Genomic DNA, 19,910 nt, shown 5'->3' with positions numbered 1-19,910 from the left:
GCTTTGGAGTCAATCATCTTTTAAAATACATGAAATATAACTAACATATCATAAACTTCTTACTTTTAAGGTACACAATTCAGTGAATTGTGCAACAATCACACTATCTAATTCCACATTTTTATCACCTCAAAAAAGTGTCTATTAGCAGTCACTCCCTATCCCCCAGCCCTTGGCAATCATTTCTCTACTTTGTGTCCTAATGGATTTGCCTGTCCTGGACATCTCATATAAATGAAGTCAGATAATAGGTGGCTTTTGTGTCTGGCTTCTTTCACTTAATGTTTCTAGGGTTTATCCATGTTGTAGTATTTATCCTTCTTATTCATTCCTTCTTATTGCTGAGTAATATTTATTCTTCTTTATTGCTTAATAATATTCCATTGTATGGATATCCTGCACTTCATTTATTCATTTATCAGCTGATTGATATTTGGATTGTTTCCACTTTTTGGCTCTGCTGCTGTATAAATAAAGCTGAATAATGCTGCTGTAAACATTTTGGACAAGTTTTTGTGTGGGCATAGTGCTAATTTCTCTTGGGTATGTACTCTGGAGTGATATTGCTGGGTCATATGGTTAACTCTCTGTTTAACTTTTTGAGGAACTGCCAGATTGCTTTCCATAGCAGGTACACCGTTTCACATTTCCATCAGCAATATATGTAAGTTCTCATTTTTCCACATCCTCACCAACACTCTTTCTTTTTCTTTTTTTTTAAATTATTGTTTGTCTTTTAGATTGTAGACATTCTACAGACTGTGATGTGGTATCTATCTCATTCCCACTGTTGAAATTTTGATTCACATTTACCTAATAAAAAATTATTGAGCATCTATTGGCCAAGTTTACATTTTTGGAAAAGTGTCTAGTCATATAATTTCCCCATTTTATAATTAGTTTGTTTGTCTTTTTATTGTTTATTTGTAAGAGTTTTTTATGTTTCTGAATGTTAGACTTCTATCTTATATATGATTTGCAAATATTTTCTCCCACTCTGTGGGCTCTGTTTTTATTTTTTTGATACTGTCCTTTGAAGGACATTTTTAATTTCGATGAATCCCAATTTGTCAGTTTTTTCTTTGTTTGCTGATGCTTTAGGTGTCATATCTAAAAAACTGATGTTAAATCCAAGGTCATAAAGATTTATATTTGTCTTTTTCTTAGGAATTTTATAGTTTTAGCTTTTATATATAGGACTATGATCCATTTTGAGTTAATTTTCGTGTATGGTGTTACCTGCTTTCTGTCACTGTGGTTTTGTCATTCTAGAATTTCTTATCTACCGAACCATACAGTGTGGAATCTTGTGTTTGACTTCTTTTACTTAGGAAACTGAGGTTTATCTATGCTGTTTTGTGTATTCACATTTTGTTTCTTTTTGCTACAATCTGGATATTTCACAATTTCTTTATCAGTTGAAATATAATTATATTGAATTAAACATGATGTGTGGTTATATATTTTAATTTTTCTTGGGTAACTATCTGAGAATAGATTTGTTGCATTTTCTGGGAAGTATGTATTTAATTTTTAGGAAATAGTGCAGTACTATATAGTTTTCCAGAGTGGTGGTATGCATTCCAACCAGCAGTGTGTGAGTTCCAGTTGGTTCATATCCCTTCCAACACTTGATCTTGTACGATTTTATGGTAGCTTCATTGTGCCTTTAATTGTATTTTTAGTGATTCTCAGCATTTTTTCATGATTTTGATGGTCAGTCATATATCTTTTCTAAAATATGTGTTCCACTCTTGAGCCTCTTTTTAATTTTTCATCTTAAGTATAAATATTCTTTATATATTCTCATAAAAGCTGTGTGTAGCTAGATGGATGTTTACTGTTATTTTCTCCTGTCGGTGCCTTTCCTTTTTCTTTTCTAATGTCTTTTAAAAAACAAGCATTTGATTTTGATAAAGTCCATCTTATTGATTTTTCAGTTATAATATAGGCTATTTTGTGACCTAATAAATTTTTGCCTAATCTAATGTCATAAAGATTTCTCCTGGTCCTAAAAGTTGAATAGTTTTCTTTGTGGCATTTAGGCCTGTGATCCATGTCGCAGTGGGGTTCCCACGATGACCCACATACTCAGTGATTCACTGGAGGGGTTCATAGGAATCAGTATACAGTCACACGCAGTAGTGATTTATTAAAGAAAGATACATAACAAATTCTGGTACTAAAAGAGGTACAAAGGGCAAAGTCCAGAGGAAATTAGATGCAATCTATCAACTATCTTTTCCTAGTGCTTTTCCCAGCCACAAGCGATTCTTCCATCTTCAATTGTAACAAAATAAATGAGGCATTGTCTACGAGGAAAGCTCATTAGATAGAGTCTTAGTACCCAGCTCTTTCACTGGGGGCTTTTCGTTTAGGGATGAACTGTTTAGCATGTCCCTAAATTCCAGACTCCCAGAAGGAGAGCACATGTTTAGTGCAAACCATATTGTTTGTGTGTAAACCACACTTGTTAGTTAGGGAATGAGGGAATGCCTCTGAAATTCAAATTCTCATATACCAGCCAGGGCCAGTTTGTAAGCAGACTTTCTAAAAGAAGCAGACTCTGGCTTTGCATGTGATCTCTTTACTGTACAGCATTTCTAAATAGATTGTGTGTGTGGTGTGAGGTAAAGTTTGAGATTCATTTCTCCCAGATATTTAGTTGTTTTGCTGTCATTTATTAAGAAGACTATATCTTTCTTTCATTGAATTACTGTGCCACTTTTGTGAAAAATTCTTGATCATGCAAGTGTGAGTATAGTTTCAAACTTTTTTGTTTCTCTGATATATGTGTGTGATCTTATGCCTATACCACATTGTTTTGTGTATTGTAGTCTCATGGTAAGTCTTGAAGTCAGTCGGTATGAGCTCTCCAGTGTTGTTCTGTTTTCAGCTTTGTTTTGGCTGAAACAAGGTAATCTGGGCCATTTTACCTTTCTGCATGAGTGTTAAAATCAGTATCCCAGTATCTTCAAAAGCCTCTTGGGATGGATATTGTTTGCAATGAATTTATAGATCAATTTGGGGAGAATGAGCATCTTTACCATATTAAGTCTTTCAGTCCATGAAAACGATCTTCTGTAATTTCCCTTTGTAGTTGTTGGTATACACACTTTGCACATACTGTTAAATTTAGTTTTTAGTAGTTTCAAAGGCTTTTTCAAGTGGTATTATCTTTGTACTTTCATTTCCCAATTGTCATTGCTAGCATACAGATTCTGTACTTGATAAATTTACTTATTAGTTCTGATATCTATTTTATAGATTTATTGGGCTTTGCTACATAAATGATCATATTATATAGAAATATAATTTTACTTTCCTATTCTATATATCTTTTTCTTGTCATATGGCATTGAGTACAGCCACATTACAGTGTTGAATAGGAATGATGAGAGTGGTAAGCCTTGCCTTGTTTCTGATGTAGAAAGCATTGAGTCTTTTACCATTAAATGTGATGATCGCTGTAGGCAGATGCCTGTAATCATGTTGAGGAACTCGTCCATTCTTAGTTTGCTGAAAGTTTTTATAATGAATGAGATTTGAATTTTGTCAGGTGCTTTTTCTATAACCATCAAAATTATCATACGATTTTTCTCTATTCTCTTCATATGGTGGCTAATTGGATTTGATTTTGAGTTATTAAGCCTTTATTCCTGGGATAAATCTCTCATGGCTTTGTTGTATTAACCATTTAATATATTGTTAGAATTGATTTACCAACTTTTGTTAAGGAGTTTTGCATCTACACGTTATTGAAGAATTTTTTTCTTTTTCTTGTAAGGGTTTTGGTTTGATACCAGGGTAATTAGGTTAACACCAGCTTTATAAATGAGTTGGAAGGTGTTTCTCCTTTGTTGCCTCAAAAGGTATGTGTAGAATTGGTATTTTATTCTAGCTGGTTATTATTTTATTTTTACTGTGTAGTCATCTGGGCATGAGAGTTTAGTTTATAGGAAGGTTTTTAATTTTGAATTCAAATTATTTACTTGGTATAGGCCTGTCTGGGAAGCAGCTAACTTGGGTTGGTCAAACCCAAGTTGTACATTACCAGGAAAGGTCTGTTTTTATGACTCACTCTTGGTTGGTTCTGGCAAACTGAGCTCTTGGGCCATTCTGTCTGATGAGTACTTTACGTGTTGGGTCTTGAGCCATGGTATACCAGCTTGTCGAATCATTTATACTAAACATGATTTATAGTAAAAATTTGCTTCGTCAGGAGCATTAGTTCCTAATGTCATACATACTGATGACTGTGTACGTAGGGTAGGCATACAGCACCTACATGACTGATCTCTAACAAAAAGCCTGGACACATCTGTCTTAAGTTCTACTGATTGGCAGCTCTTTGTACCTGTGGTTACACATTGTTGGTGAAGGAGTTCAGCAGCTTTTAATGTGACTGTACTGTCAGGAGGAATCTTGGAAACTTGTGCCTGGTTTTCTCTGGACTTTACCCTGTATGCCTTCCCTTTTTGCTTATTTTACTTTTGCTGTAATGAAGTATAACCCTGAATATAACAACTTTCTGAGCTCTTTGAGTTCTTTTGGTGAGCCATCAAGCCTTAAAAGATGGTCTTGTGGACCCTCAACACAGGACTGTTTAGATTTTCTATTTCTACTTGGATGTGAGTTGGTAATATTCAAGAAATTTATACATTTCATCTAGGTTGTCAGCTTATTTGCATTATGTTGTTAACATTCCCTTAGTAGCCTTCTAATACCTGTATCTTCGTCAGTGATGTTTCCTCTTTCATTCCTGATATTGATAATTTTTGTATTCTTTTTTTTCTGATTGATTTAGAGCTTTCAGTTTTATTGATCTTTAAAAAAACAGCTTTTGGTTTTATCAGTTTTCTTGTTTCTGTTTTCTATGTCATTGATTTTTTTGATATGATCATTAACTATTATATTTATCTTGAATATTTCATCCTACTTGACTTGGGCATTATTATTTTTTTCTGATATTTTGAGTTGAGGGCTCAGATTAAATCTTTTTATTAATAAAAACCTTTAATAATATGTATTTTCCTATTAACATTGCCTTATTTACTTTTTCAAAATTTTAATTTATTCTCATTGTTCAGATAAAAAATAAAAATATTTTATTTATGATTTTTTGACTCATGGATTGGTTATTCATATTTTTTAAAGTATTTTTTATTGATTATGGTATTACAGTTGTCCCATTTTTTTCTCCCCTTTATTCCTCTCCAACCTGTACTTCCCCTCCCTCCAGCATTCCCCCACCTTAGTTCATGTCCAGGGGTTGTACATATAAGATTTTTGGCTTCTCCATTTCCTCTGCTATCATTAACATCCCCCTGTATATTTTGAACCTACCATTTATACTTCTTATTCCCTGTACCTTTTCTGCCATTCTCCCCTCTCCATCTCCCCACTGATAACCCTCCACGTAATTTCCATTTTTGTGATTCTGTTCCTGTTCGGATTGTTTGCTTAGTTTGTTTTGTTTTTGTTTTTTTTCTTAGGGTCAATTGTTGATAGTTGTGAGTTTGTTGTCATTTTACTGTTCATAGTTTTGATTTTCTTTTTCTTAGATAAGTCCCTCTAACATTTCATATAATGAAATGTTATGGTTTGGTTATGATGAACTCCTTTAACTTGACCTTATATGGGAAGCACTTTATCTGCCCTTCCATTCTAAATGATAGCTTTGCTGGATAGAGTAATCTTGGATGGAGGACATTCCCTTTCATGACTTTGAATACTTCTTTCCAGCCTCTTCTTGCCTGTGAGGTTTCTTTTAAGAAATCAGCTGATAAGTCTTATGGAAACTCCTTTGTAAGTAACTGTCTCCTTTTCTCTTGATGTTTTTAAGATTCTTTCCGTATCTTTCATCTTGGATAATGTAATTATGATGTGTCTTGGTGTGTTCCTCCTTGGGTCCAGTTTCTTTGGGACTCTCTGGACTTCTTGGAATTCTGTCCTTTGCCAGATTGGGGAAGTTGTCCTTCATTATTTGTTCAAATACATTTTCAACTTCTTGCTCTTGTTCTTCTTCTGGCAGCCCTATGGTTCAGATGTTGGGGTGCTTAAAGTTATTTTGTAGGTTCCTAAGCCTCTCCTTGTTGTTCCAAATTCTTGTTTCTTCATTCTGTTATGGTTGGATGTTTCTTTCTTTTTTTTTGTTCCAAATCATTGATTTGAACCCCGTTTTTCTTCCCATCACTGTTGGTTCCCTGTATACTTGCTTTATTTCACTTTGCATAGCCTTCATTTGTTCCTTCATTTTGCGACCGAACTCAATCAGTACTGTGAGCGTCCTGATGACCAGTGTTTTGAGCTCTGCATCTGATAGGTTAGCTATCTTCTTGTCCCTTAGCTCTTTTTCTGGAGTTTTGATCTGTTCTTTCATTTGGGCCATATTTCTTTGTCTTGGTGCACCTGTTACATAGTGAGGTGTGAGGCCTTAGGTATTTGCCAGGGCAGGGCAACCCAGGTTGTTGTGTTGTAGTGCTGACTGGTTGCGGGGGGAGGTCAGAGAGGGAACAATGCCACTTGCTCCACTCTTGTCTGGCTTTCAGTCACTTTCTCAACTACCCACAAGCAAATTGGGCTTTCTGGTGCTGATTCCTGCATGGGTGGATTTGTGTGTGTTCTAGGACCCTGTGGAGTCCTAGAACTCTCCAACGAACTCTCCAATTAACTCTCCAACAAACTCTCCAATGAACTTGCCTGTGAAGCTATGAGTTTCTCCCACCTTTGCAACCCCCACAGATTTTTGCAGCCAGAGGTTTTGAGGCTTTCTTTTTCTGTGCCTGAATCCTGGGTTGCTTCGTTTGTCTGGCTCCCTTGTTGTTCCTCCCAGCTTATCCTCATGCAAATGTGGGACCACCAGATGCTGCCTTGCCATTTACCTTCTCCACCCTAGTTGTCTGGCTCTGCCCCTTTTAACAGTCTGGATGAATGTTTCTTCTTTAATTCCTTGGTTGTTGGACTTCCACACAGGTCAATTTTCTGTCAGTTCTGGTTGTTTTTTGTTTTTAAATTTTTTGTTGTCCTTCTTTTGGTTTTGTGAGGAGGAATAGTGTATCTACCTGTGCCTCCATCATAGCCAGAAGTCCTGACTCCTGGATTATTTAGATGTATGTTTTTAATTTCCAGAGATTGCAAGAGGGAGGGTTATCTTAGTTATCTTCTTGTTACTGTTTTATGATATAATTCCATTTTTGTCTATGAGGACAAGATAGCAGAAAGCTTAAATTATTTGACCATGGTCACACAGCTGGTATATGTAAGAGTATGAATCCAAAGCCAAGTAGCTTGGCTTCTTAACCAGTCTTAAGTCATTCTCCTTTTAAAGCCATTCTTTCTGTTGATGATTCATTCTTCCTTTTCTTTTTTTTTTTTTTTTTAAAGATTATTTATTTATTTATTTATTTATTTTTTAGAGAGGGAAGGGAGGGAAAGAGGCAGACAGACAGACAGACACAGACAGACATCAATGTGCGGTTGCTGGGGGTTATGGCCTGCAACCCAGGAATGTACCCTGGCTGGGAATCGAACCTGGGACACTTTGGTTCCCAGCCCGCACTCAATCCACTGAGCTACGCCAGCCAGGGCTCATTCTTCCTTTTCTACCTTAGTTTGATCTCTTATCAAAATCTGGTATTAGCTGTCCTTTGTGGAGGTATCTGACACTGGTATAAATTTTTTGTTTAAATATGAGTAGATATGACCAAGTTCTTAGAAAATACTAGTCAATTAACTAGTTCTTCTTGAACTTGGAATCTTCTTGTTGTAAACAGAAAGTTCTGTGCTAGCTATTGTTAATTCAAAGCTGTTTGTACTTTTCAGATAGTTACAATAGTAGTACTTTTCTGTTTGTTTATCTTTTTCCTTTACAATCAGATTCTGGTATACTGCCTAATGTTTTGAAACAAAATGTCCCTATAAACATAATTACTGCTCTAGTTGTTTGAATTTCTTTTGTTCTTGAAATACCTTGTTAGTTTTATGAAATGTGCATAATCCTCTAATGTTGTGGGAAAACTGACAGAAGCTTCTTAAAATTTATGTTCAGAGGATTGATTAATGTTTTATTGCTATGAAGTGCAAAATTTCATTTTTACAAGTACATGCTGCCTTAGACACACAGTTGAGCTATACGTCATCTGCCATTTCATGTCAAATGATGCAAACTGTAACCTAGTAAGCAATCAGTGGTTATAGTACAAAAATAATCAAAGGTTTAGTCAATAACTCATGAAGTTTGATGTACTAGTATTGATAAGCTAATTAAACAGATCTGCTTGTGTTCTTCCAGCCTACTGGGGCTCTGCTATGATTAGTTGTACAGCAAGGAGTGTTGTAGCACTGAATGAAAGTAACTGATCAGAAAATGGTGTAGTCACGGAGCTTTAAGTACTCCCATTTCTGGTCACAGAATGGTTTCAGGGGAAGTAGGTTTTCTCTGCACACCTGCAGCCAGTCAGTGCATAGGCCTCTTGTGGTCAATATTGATTGATTCTTATAACAGAAGTAGAACAAATTTAGTGTTTTGCAACCTTCTGTGATTTAATATTGTTATGCTTTTTGCTGTAACAGTCACAAAAATCCTTCTGTAATAGTGAGTGATTATAGCAATACCTACTAGCTCAGCTGTGGATCTAAATGTTTCACTGTTGCCAATATAAACTTCTGGATATTCTGGAGTTTATAATTCAGCTTTATAAGTTGGTTATACCAGTTATATATGTTGGTGTCCTTCTAGACATCTATATAGATGTGGGTTATTATCATTGATGGTAACTTAGATCATAGTTGTAGCAATCTAATGGGAAATGTCTTAATTTTTTTCAGCCTACCATTGGGCTGTGATATTTCATTCAGCTGATGATTTAGTGAGTTCTTACTATATGCCATGCATGTGATAGGTACTGGAAATATTGGTATAGATCACTTAAACCGCACATGTTTATTGCTTTTTGGCATTGTTATAATCTCTGGAACTTTAAAATCTGGTTGGAGAGAAAATCATTTATACCCCAAACAATTAGATGAGTGCTTCTTAAACGGTAATTAAAGAATTTTTAAAATTTGCATTTCCATTAAAAAATCTAAAATACTGGTATATTTTGGATCATTTGGTTGCCATCTTATACACTTATATACACATAGTTTTGGTACTCACTTGTGTTTTCTTGTAAGATCATTGGTTCCAAGTGATCATTTAAAGTATTCATATAAACAAAAAACAAAAAAGGTTCATGGACTTTCAGGGGCCTAAGTGGGTTGGTATCATATGTAGCTGTGAGGTCACCTGGGTGAGACTGCTATTGATTGATTGGCACTCAAGAGATTTTGTTTTGGAGTGAGTTTTTCCTGATTTGCTAATGCTCAGAAACTAAGGGCTGTCGTTACAGATTGGTTGACTTGCAAAAGTTCATTCGTTTAGCCAAGTATTTTATTGATCTTTTGAGCAGGTTTAAAACAGTTCTGATGGCTGTATGTTGCCAACACTACAGAAAAAAACTGTGTTCCTAGGGATCCCCAAAATGTTTTTAGTTTGAGACTTTTTTAGTAATAAAACTGTTTAAAATAGTTTTATAATCAGAGAAAATACTATTTTTTTTTGTTTTGGAGGATGTCTGGAAAGATGAGATTCATCCCTAAAGTGAAAATATCTTAATTGTTTTGTCTGAACACAACATTGATATTCATATTAAAAATTAAATAATATAGAAAGATTAAAAGAAGTTCATTGGTTAATACCAGCACCCAGATATAATTACTGTTAACATTTTAACAGTAATTTGATTTTTTACCATTTGATTTCTTAACTTTTACACTTACCTGATTTGGATCCTGGTTCTTTATTTAATAAATGTGCTATCTTGGTGAAGTTACTTAAGCCTCTTTGTGCTTCAGTTTCTTTATCTGTGAAATAGGAATAATAAGACATGTTCATCGAATAGTGAATATAAAATGAAGTAATCCAAGTAAAACGTTTAGAACAGTGCGTAGCACAGGGTGCTATATGTAAATATTTGATGTTATTACCATATTATGTCCATTCTAAGACATTTGTTTTTTATTTTGATACTGCGTTTGGGACTTACCTTAACAATTGATAGTGACCTATAATTGACAGAGGGTTTTTTTGTTGTTGTTTCGTTCTTTGTGATTTATAATGTTTTTTCTTTTAAGATTTTATTTATTTATTTTTTAGAGGGGGAAGGGAAGGAGAGAGAGACACACACACATCAATGTGCGGTTGCTGGGGGCTGTGGCCTGCAACCCAGGCATGTGCCCTGACTGGGAATCGAACCTGGACACTTTGGTTCGCAGCTCGCATTCAATCTACTGAGCTACGCCAGGAGGCTGTGATTTATAATGTAATGGTACATCTGGTCTATCTTAGATTGATAAAACACTGTATGTGTGAACCTACTTTTTGTTTTTTATTAGTACAGAAGTGAAAAAATACAGAAGTGAGAGACAATGCTACTATTTTGCACTTTTACAAATTTTACAAGGACATATTTTCAGTATGCAAGATTTATTTAATTATTTATAGTGGCTGCATGATGTAGTTTTGTGTGGATGGTACTATATTTATTTTACTCTTCCTGTTAATGGACACTTTATTGTTTTATTTTTGCTTTTGGGGAAGATTTTGATTAGTGGAACTTGGGGAAATGTAGAGTGATAATCTGAGTGAAGATTGAGAAAAAATGTGCAAGATATTTTTGGGGACTGTTCCTGTTTGACTAGAAGGAATTTTGAGCCAGATTTTGGACTGTATTGAGTCTTGAGTTAAGGATTGTGGATTTCATTTTTAAGATTGTGTGGATTCATTTAACACTGAAGAGTAGTTAGAAATTAATTTTTTGTTACTTTTACCTACACCCCTGTCATACAGTATCGAGGAATGGATTGATATCAACTTAAGGTAGTGTGTTTAGCATTTTTACTAATAATAATGATGTAGAAAATACGCTCATTAAGTTTTTACTTGTGCTCATGAAATTCTAAAGAGCAGCAAAATAAGTCAGATTGCAAATTAAGGTCTAAAATTACCTTAGGATGCTTTGATGAGTTGAATTTAAGTTGTTGAACATTTCTGTGGGTAAATGTAAGATCTTGCTCTTTTAAAAGGAAGAAAACTCACAGGACAGTTATTCAAATATAGCTTGATTTAGTGAGACATACATTTGGAGAAGGTGTATTACCATAATTATGAATGAGTTGTATCACTGGAAGTACCTAACCCGAAGCAAAGTCTTAACTAGTGTGTTCTGCTTAACCTTAATTTCTAGTTGGAATGCCACACTGAAAGAATTATAAACAAATTGGAGTAAGTTCAGAGGGAGAGAAGGATGGTACAGGACTTCAAAACTATGCTGTGTCTTAGGAAATTGGAGTGCCTGGGAAGGAGGCCATGGCAGTTGTCTTTAAAGTAGTCCAGATTGGTTAGTATGATGATATAAAACGTGGCCCAGTGTAGCACTGATTTTCCTTTTCAGCATCAATTCCAGCAATTTGTAACAACATCCACTCATTTCCTATGCTCTTTGAAGATTCCATAAACTTTTTGGCATGCACTGTGCTGATACATAAGGAAGTTGGTTAGGGAGTGGTATTTGAAGACACTTGAGAAGGGAGATAGAGGCTGTGAGCAGTGCCAGAAGGAGGCAGTTGATGAATTTCAACTTAAATTCATTTAATTTTTCTGTTTATCATAATTTTGTAATAAACAATTACTAAATTGCCTTTAAAAACAGTTTTCTCAACACACTTCCAACCTTTGGAAGTTTTGCCATACAATATTCGTAGTTAGCTAAAGATATCATGTAACATGTATTGGAATGTGAATATTACCATAGAAACCGATTTGGAGCTTCAGCACCTTTTGACAGATGAGGAAACATACCATAACCTACCATATAATCAGTGGGTAAAACCCAAGTTCATTGTATTGTTTGTATCCCTCATTTTGAAAATATTTTTGTAGTTCAGTAAATATTTTAATATTCTTATATGAGTTTTGCTCAGGGACTTTTCGCCCCCTTGAAAGGAAGGACACCTTGATAGGATGTTACTGTTATAGATTGGGTTATTAAAATTCTTATTTCACAAGCTTTTTCTGTTACCACTCATCCTATAATATGCATGGTGGGGCAAAAGTAGGTTTATAGTTGTGAATACGTGAAGCACAGCATTTATGCTTGTATATTTATTAATTTCTATATGATTATTATATTAAAAAGTATTGTGTTATTTTCTATATGAACAACTGTAAACCTGCTTTTGCCTCACTGTGTATTATCTTTATTTTACAGTCTAAGCTATGACCAGGCTTAGTTATTTACTTCAAAAAACTTAAGAGTGGATTTTGGTATAGAAAATATTGACTTTTGATTTTCAGTCTGGCTAGGATTAAATGATTTTTTTTTTTAACAGATCAAGAAGTTAGTATATGTTTACCTGGTTCGATATGCTGAAGAACAGCAGGACCTGGCACTCTTGTCCATAAGTACTTTTCAACGAGCTCTGAAGGTAAGTAATAGAGTGAATAGGCAAAGAGCGATATGGTCTCTGCACAGTGGAAGGTGTGTCATTTAAAGAAGTGGAGCAATAATTCACTAAATGGCACGGTAGTGATTTGAAAAAGTTAAAAGGCCTCTCACAGTGCCTATTCAATACCCTTAGAAAATAAGTTGTAACCAACTGGACCTTGCCCTGTATGTTTCAGTTTGTATAGGTTTCTTTACATTTAGTATAATCATTATCATGCATCAAAGAACTCTTCATCATTATACAAACTAACTGTTGAAAGTGTGCGAAGACAGGGCATGACTTTTTTTAAAGATAAAAATTTATGACCTCTGCCAATTTATTATCATGAAATTTTTAAAAATCTAGCTTGTTTAGTAGTAAGTGATGAACAAGAATTATAACCATTACTTTTCTTATTAAAACAGTATTATTCAGAGAAATAAACATTTATTAATCCCTTTTCTTACCCATTTTCATATACTGGTTGTTTATTTTAAATTAAGTAGCTTCCCCCCGCTATTGTTACATTGCATCCTATAAGCTCCTATTAATTGTGCCATGAAGATATCTTTGAAATACTGTAAACTTGCAATTTTGATGACTATTTTTGCATAATCTTTAGGACCCAAATCAACTAATTCGTGCAAGTGCTTTGAGAGTTCTGTCAAGTATCAGAGTACCAATTATTGTGCCTATTATGATGCTCGCTATTAAGGAAGCTTCTGCTGATTTATCACCATATGTTAGGAAGAATGCAGCTCATGCGATACAAAAATTGTACAGGTAGGTGCTTTGTTAATAATATCAGACATCGCTAATGTTCTGTGGAGTGTTACAGCCCATGGAGGCTTACTTCATTAACTCTTGTAACTAGTCTGTTCTTATACTAAGTAAACTTAGTGACTGTGTTTTCCCCCTCACAAACATTCTTTAGACATCTTTGTTTTGGCTATAGAGTTTCTACACAGGTTTTTACTTTATTTTTACTTTAGGGCCTATAATAATTTACAGATTTTATAATTTAAAAATAACCAGAATTTGAACTCTTATTTATATAGTCTACCTCTCATGTGCACATATACATATATTATTAGAAAATATTTTTTCTGTTTATTGTAGGGTAGAGCTGTGAGTATGTTATCCTCTCAACCCACTTTGTTTTCCTTCTTCCCTCCTTGGTCTTGCTGTTTCCTTCCTTGTCTGATTTTTTTTCCAAAGCTATTTTAGTAAATAAATTTTTTAAATACTGACTTTTAAATATAGCACCATACCATATTTGTATGCTACTTACTAAAATAGCATACATTTCTTGATCTCTGTAGTAAACAGATTGCCTAAATAAAAATATTATCTGCAATAATTTGGTATTATTTTCTGTTACCATTCATTCCACAAGCTTTTATCTAGATCATTTTGGTTTCTGGTACTGTGTTACATGTGTAAAATGTATGAAAACAGTAGAGGATGTATTATCACATATTTGAGGAAAAAATCAAACATACCAAATAATGAAAGGCAATCTATAATTGAATAAGATATTAACATTTGATATATATATATGTGCATACAAAGGTACATTAACAATGCCTTTAATAGGAGAGGGCTCATGGGGTTTCATAATGTAAAGATGTAATGAAAATGGCATTAGTTGGGAAAAACTTCCTGGAGAAGGGAGATTGGAGTTGAAATTTGAAAGAATTGAAAGGTTTTATCTAATGTTCAGATAATGATAATGGTTACTATTAACTTACACAATATTTGTAAAAAAATACTAACTCATTTTTTAAGGTAACTGTCAAAGTTACATCATGCTTCTCACTGAATGAAGACCTTTCTGGTTACATACTTGCAGAATCAGATTGAAGTTCACTATGACACTTTAAAAGTTCATCACTGGGCTCCATTTTTATCTCTCCAGCTTCAATTTTTACTCTCTTTGCTTTTAATGTAGAGTCGCAGTACTGCCTGTTAGTCCTCTATATAAAATGTTTTTATCTCATTACCATCTCTTGTTCCTCGTTTAGTCTCTACCTAGAAAATTTCCTCCTTTCTTCAGCTCTAAAGTCAGTTGTTTAAGATTTCTTTGAGATGTCACTTCTTTTAAGAAACCCTCCACAGCCCACCTGCCTCCCTGAGTGCTCTTTCTCTTTATCCTCGTAATCCCTTATACATATCTCTGTTATGTGGTATGATTATGTTTGTGACTGTGTTTATTGCTTCTTTATCTCTGTATACCCATTGTTTCGCTTCTCAGTAAATGAAAACAGAATAATTCCATGCTGGGAGGAAATTAGATTGCTGTCAATATTTCAGTCATTAGAGCTGCTATTAAGATGCATTTCTTAATTTTGTACTTATGTAAGCCTTTGCTTATATATTTTATGTTTTATAAAGCAGGTTTTATAATGCATGTTTCCATCAGTGAACTAGAATGATACAAAATTCTTTTTTGGACATTCTGTGTATTTGTTTTTGACCATTACATATCCATAGTAGAAAATGACTGCTATCTTGTTATTTTTCTCCTCAGTTAAAAAAAGACTTTGTGGTTTATCTACTTTCTTATGGTTTTCTAACTTATTTTAAAGAAATGAACTTGTTCTTTAAATACCTTCTTAATGGTACTGGTATCTGGGTTTAATGTGAACAACTTTAGAGAGAAAGGGTGGACACATTGGGAGTGAAAGCATCCCATTTTACATTATATTTGTTTTCTGTTTGTTTCTGTCCTTACATAATTCTCACTTTCAATTCCCTCTTGAAACATATCTCAATATTTTTGAAATGGCTAGCTTCATTTAAAGTTAGAATTAAAGGAAAAAATTGAATGTATGTTCTTTTCTTTTTATGTTTTAGCCTTGATCCTGAGCAGAAGGAAATGTTAATTGAAGTCATTGAAAAACTTCTGAAGGATAAAAGCACAGTAAGTAATACTTTGTTATGTCAAAGTACAAATATGCTTTATTTCACAGTACCATTTTATCATTGTATATTTGATATAATTATTCTCACTTGTTTTTAAATGGTATAAAGATGGAGCATAAATCCTTGAAGAATGAAAGTATCCATGTAAAGAGAAGGATTGCATTTAGCATTTTAGTTTGTTACATGTTTCTTCATCAAAGAGCAAAGAAGAGCAAGTTGGGAAAAAATCCTTTCTTTAATCTGTGGCTAAATTGTTTACTGCTTTTAGTGCCGAAGTTTTTATTTCAAGCAATGATTTAGTAGAATTTATAAAAACTGAATCATCTGGGAATAAATAATTGTTTTAAAATGAAATTTTAAAAAGTATTAAGGAGATATTGAAAAATTAGAGGGAGTATGTTTTGGCATTACAATTTTTTGAAAAAATATTAAGCATTTTCACATGTACATGACAAATTTTATTGGCTGATAAGAATGATTGTACTGGCTAATGTGAGTCATCTTTTGGGAGTGTACATAACTCCTTCTTTTTCTCTTCACTCCCATTCCCTTCACTCCTAGAGATAATGAGATCTAGGAATAGTGGTGATCCATGGGTTTTGTGAGCAGACCTCTGGAGGAGCTGGTAAAATGATTTCTTTGATGGAGGCTTCTATACCCACCTCCATGGCTCAACTATTGAGGAAGAGGATGCCAGCTCGTCTTAGGACGATATCACCAAGGAGCATGTGTATCCATATATAGCAACTATCCAAATATAGTGGCCACTGCCCCATAGCTGTTGTTGAATGGCGTAGCATATGGTTTATTGTGGAAAACATTCAGTGTGCGTTTGACAGGAATATTCTGTTGTTGGGTGGAGTGCTATATGTATATATCTGTTAGGTATAATTAGCTTATAGTTTTGTTCAAGTCTTTTGGTTCTTTGATCTTTTGCTTCTTTTTTTTTCCACTTTCATTTTAATTTTTTAATCTTTATTTTTTTCATTACTATTTAGTCCCCTTATACCCACCTCCCCCTGAGCAGTCACCACACTGTTGTCCATGTGTATGAGTCCTTTTTCCTTTTTGCTCAATCTCTCCATCTCCAGGCAGAAATAAAAAATGCAGTATCTGAAATAAATAAGACACAGGAAGGAATAAACACTAGGTTCAATGAAGCAGAGGGTTGAATCAGTGATTTCAAAGACAAGGTAGAAGAAAACACCCAGGTAGAGCTACAAAAAGAAAATAGAACTTAAAAAAATGAGGAGAGCTTAAGAATCATTTCGGACAACAGGAAGTGTAACAACATCTGCATCGTGGGAACACCAGAAGGAGAAGAGAGTGAGCAAGGGACTGAGAACTTGTTTGAAGAAATAATGATTGAAAACTTCCTAATTGAGTGAAGGAAAAAGACATACAAGTCCAGGAAGCTCAGAGAATTCCAAACAAGTTGGACCCAAAGAGGCCTACACCGAAACACATCATAATTAAAGTGACAAGGCTTAAAGACAAGGAGAGGGTCTTTTGCCTTAATGGTATTGGTATCCAGGTTTAATATGAGCAACTATAGAGAGAAAGAATAGGACACATTGGGAATAAAAGCATCCCATTTTATCCATTATTGAAAGTGGAGTATTGAAGTGTACTACTATTATTGTAGAGCTGTCTATTTCTCCTTTTAATTCTGCCTGTGTTTACTTAATATATTTAGGAGCTCTAATGTTTGGTACATATATGTTTTTAATTGTTTTATCTTCCTTTTGTCATTATAAAATATCCAGTTATCTCTAGTAATACTTTTTGTTTTAAAGTCTATTTTGTCCATTGTAAGTACAGTTGCTCCAGCTTTTTTTATGGTAGCTGTTCACATGACACATCTTTTTCCTTGCTTTTACTGCTAACCTGTTGGTATTTTTGAATCAATGTGTGTCTTCTGTAGACAGCATATAGTTGGATTTTGTTTTTTTATCCAAGTTTGGCAATATATGCCTTTTGATTAGATTATTTAATCCATTCACATTTAATGTTATTGATATAGTTGAATTTATAGCTGTCGTTTTACTTGTTTTTTTGGTTCCACATCCCTCCTTTACTACTTTGTTTTTATGTTAGGCGTATATGTTTTGTTAAAAAATTTAATTCCTTTGATGAGTTTTTCACTATATATTTTTTAAAATTTTATATTATACATGAGATTATACTTGCAGATTTTATTCCTAGGCCATCCAGCAAATTTCTTTTAATTCATAATGTAGCAGAAATCTTCACTGCATTTCTTCTGTAGTCTTTGGTATAATGTTTGAGGTAAGCAAACATAGATTTGCTTAATAAATAAAGACAGAGACAAGAAATTTAATTTTCTTTTATCCTCTGTTTGGTATACTTTTACCTGTTTCTAGGACCTAGATACACAATCAATATTATTGCTATTGTGGTTAATTTGACTTTAGTAATAATAAAAAACATTTAGTTTCTTCTATGTGCAAGATATTTGCTCAGTACTATGGAGGATATGGTTAAGATCTACAAAAAACTGATATTTTAATGTAATTTACCATGATTTCTGCTACATTATACACTAAATGATATTTGTGGCATAGCCTAGGAATGAAATCTCCATGTATAATGTGCACATATCTTCCCAAACAAGGTACATCACAGCTGAAAACTAGTCTTTGGCATTAGATGGAATTAGATTTGTGTCTGAACTTCTGCCATTTGGTAGCTATGTATTAAGCCACCATAAGTTTCAGTTTCCAAACATGCAGGGCTGGTAGTTTCTAGTATATAAATGTTTTGTTTGTATTGAATGAGTTCTATATAAAACCCTCAGCACAGTGTCTGACACCATAAAAGGGGTTAATAAATAAATATTCCAAATAAGAAGTAAATACTCAAAAAAAAGTGTAAGGGTGGTTTCTTTGTAAATTTGGAACATCTGTTCTTGATTTCTGTCCATTTATTTTCAAAATACAGTAGAAGATATAATGAGTACTTGTTCAAAGGAAGTATTTCGTACTTGTTAAAAGATTAAGGAATTTGTTTTTTTCTTGGTGGTAGAAATTGGGTGTTTAGTATTATTTTACTTCACAAATGCTCAGTGTTCAAAAGTAGATCTTTTGGCAGCTTCATGATCTATCATTTATGAGGCACTCTTTTTTCTGAAGTATTATATAGTATTACATATATTTATGTATTAAAATTAACACACATATTATTCTATCTATATTAAACAGCAATATTATTTACTGATACCTCTAATTCCAATATAGTAGCATGGGGTTCTTTCTAGCTCCCTTACCTTTTCAACTTCTTTCTCCAACATTAAGAAATGTGGTTTCAATTTTCCACAATATATTTAGTTATTAGCTCCATTCCAGAATGCGGGGAAGTGTCGTTTCAGAGTTGCTAACCTGTACTTGTGGGAGAAGTAGTGAGATAGAGATGCTGAGTAGGTTAAGAGTTACATCTTATCTTGGTTTTACTACTTTTAAGCTATTGTAAGTTGAAATTGCTTTATCATTATATCATTGAACTTGTTATGTTGGTATATAAGACAGCTATTGATTTTCTGTATGATAATTTTATATCCTTCTTTACTGAATTATTTTATTGTTTGATTTAGTTTTGTTCTTCATTCTCCATGGTTTATTCTAGAAAATGAATCATATAATCTGCAAATAGAAGTTGTTGTACTTTCTCTTTTGTAATTCCTATGACTAATTTTTTTGTCTAATTATATTGGCATATACCTTTAGTACAGTCAGTGTTTAATAGTAGTGGAGAAGGTGAGCATCCTTGCCTTTTTTCAATCTAAAGAAAATGCCTATAATATGTCTGCATTAAGGAACATGCTGATCCTGAGGATTTTCTGTTTTCTTTGAAATATAATAGCTTTACACGGTGTCTCGGGATTACTTAAAGTGGGTCAAATTTTTCCTGGTATCCGGTGAGCCTTTCAAAATGTGGATTCAGGATTTATAGTATTGGGGAAAAGTGGTGGGATATTGTATAATTTTAAATATTCTGTTCAGTTGTTACTTTTTATTATTTTTTTTTTTCATTTTATGTAAGTTGGATCCTTTTTGCCTGTTTTGATTTTCAGTCACTGTCTCTCTTAACCATTTTACTTCTTTCTTTACCTTATTGCCATTTGTCTTGGTTCTTTTTCTTCTTTACTTTAAATGTCCATTATTAAATTTTCATTCAACTATATTTACCAGAGCACCTTGCAATTTAATCATCGTGTCTGCTTTTTTTCTGTTTCTTCCTGGTTTCAATCAACTCCTGCTTTATTTCTACCTGATCTCTTTTGTTCATTTCTGTTCTCTATTTTCAAATTTCTGATTCAAGTTTATTTTTCCAATCTCCAAATGCTTCTTTGAGGGTGCTTAATTCATTTTGGAGTGCTGTGTTTACTATTTTCTTTTGCTTCCTCATCGATTATTTTGTGGGTAATTTTCATAAGTTGA

General features: G+C 33.7%; 1 protein-coding gene across 2 annotated transcripts in view; it reads left to right on the top strand.

Moving 5' to 3' along the window:
- The window catches only part of AP3B1 (adaptor related protein complex 3 subunit beta 1), a 244,170-nt gene that overhangs the window by 34,658 nt on the left and 189,602 nt on the right, over nt 1-19,910 (top strand). For both annotated transcript variants that reach the window (XM_028531358.1, XM_036020449.1), the window contains exons 4-6: nt 12,433-12,528; nt 13,151-13,311; nt 15,385-15,451. In XM_028531358.1, the coding sequence (XP_028387159.1) occupies nt 12,433-12,528; nt 13,151-13,311; nt 15,385-15,451 (324 nt within the window). The remainder of the gene's footprint in view (nt 1-12,432; nt 12,529-13,150; nt 13,312-15,384; nt 15,452-19,910) is intronic.

Source organism: Phyllostomus discolor, chromosome 3 (assembly GCF_004126475.2).
Source record: "Phyllostomus discolor isolate MPI-MPIP mPhyDis1 chromosome 3, mPhyDis1.pri.v3, whole genome shotgun sequence".
Taxonomy (NCBI): Eukaryota; Metazoa; Chordata; class Mammalia; order Chiroptera; family Phyllostomidae; genus Phyllostomus; species Phyllostomus discolor.
This window is presented reverse-complemented; position numbering and strand designations above follow the sequence as displayed.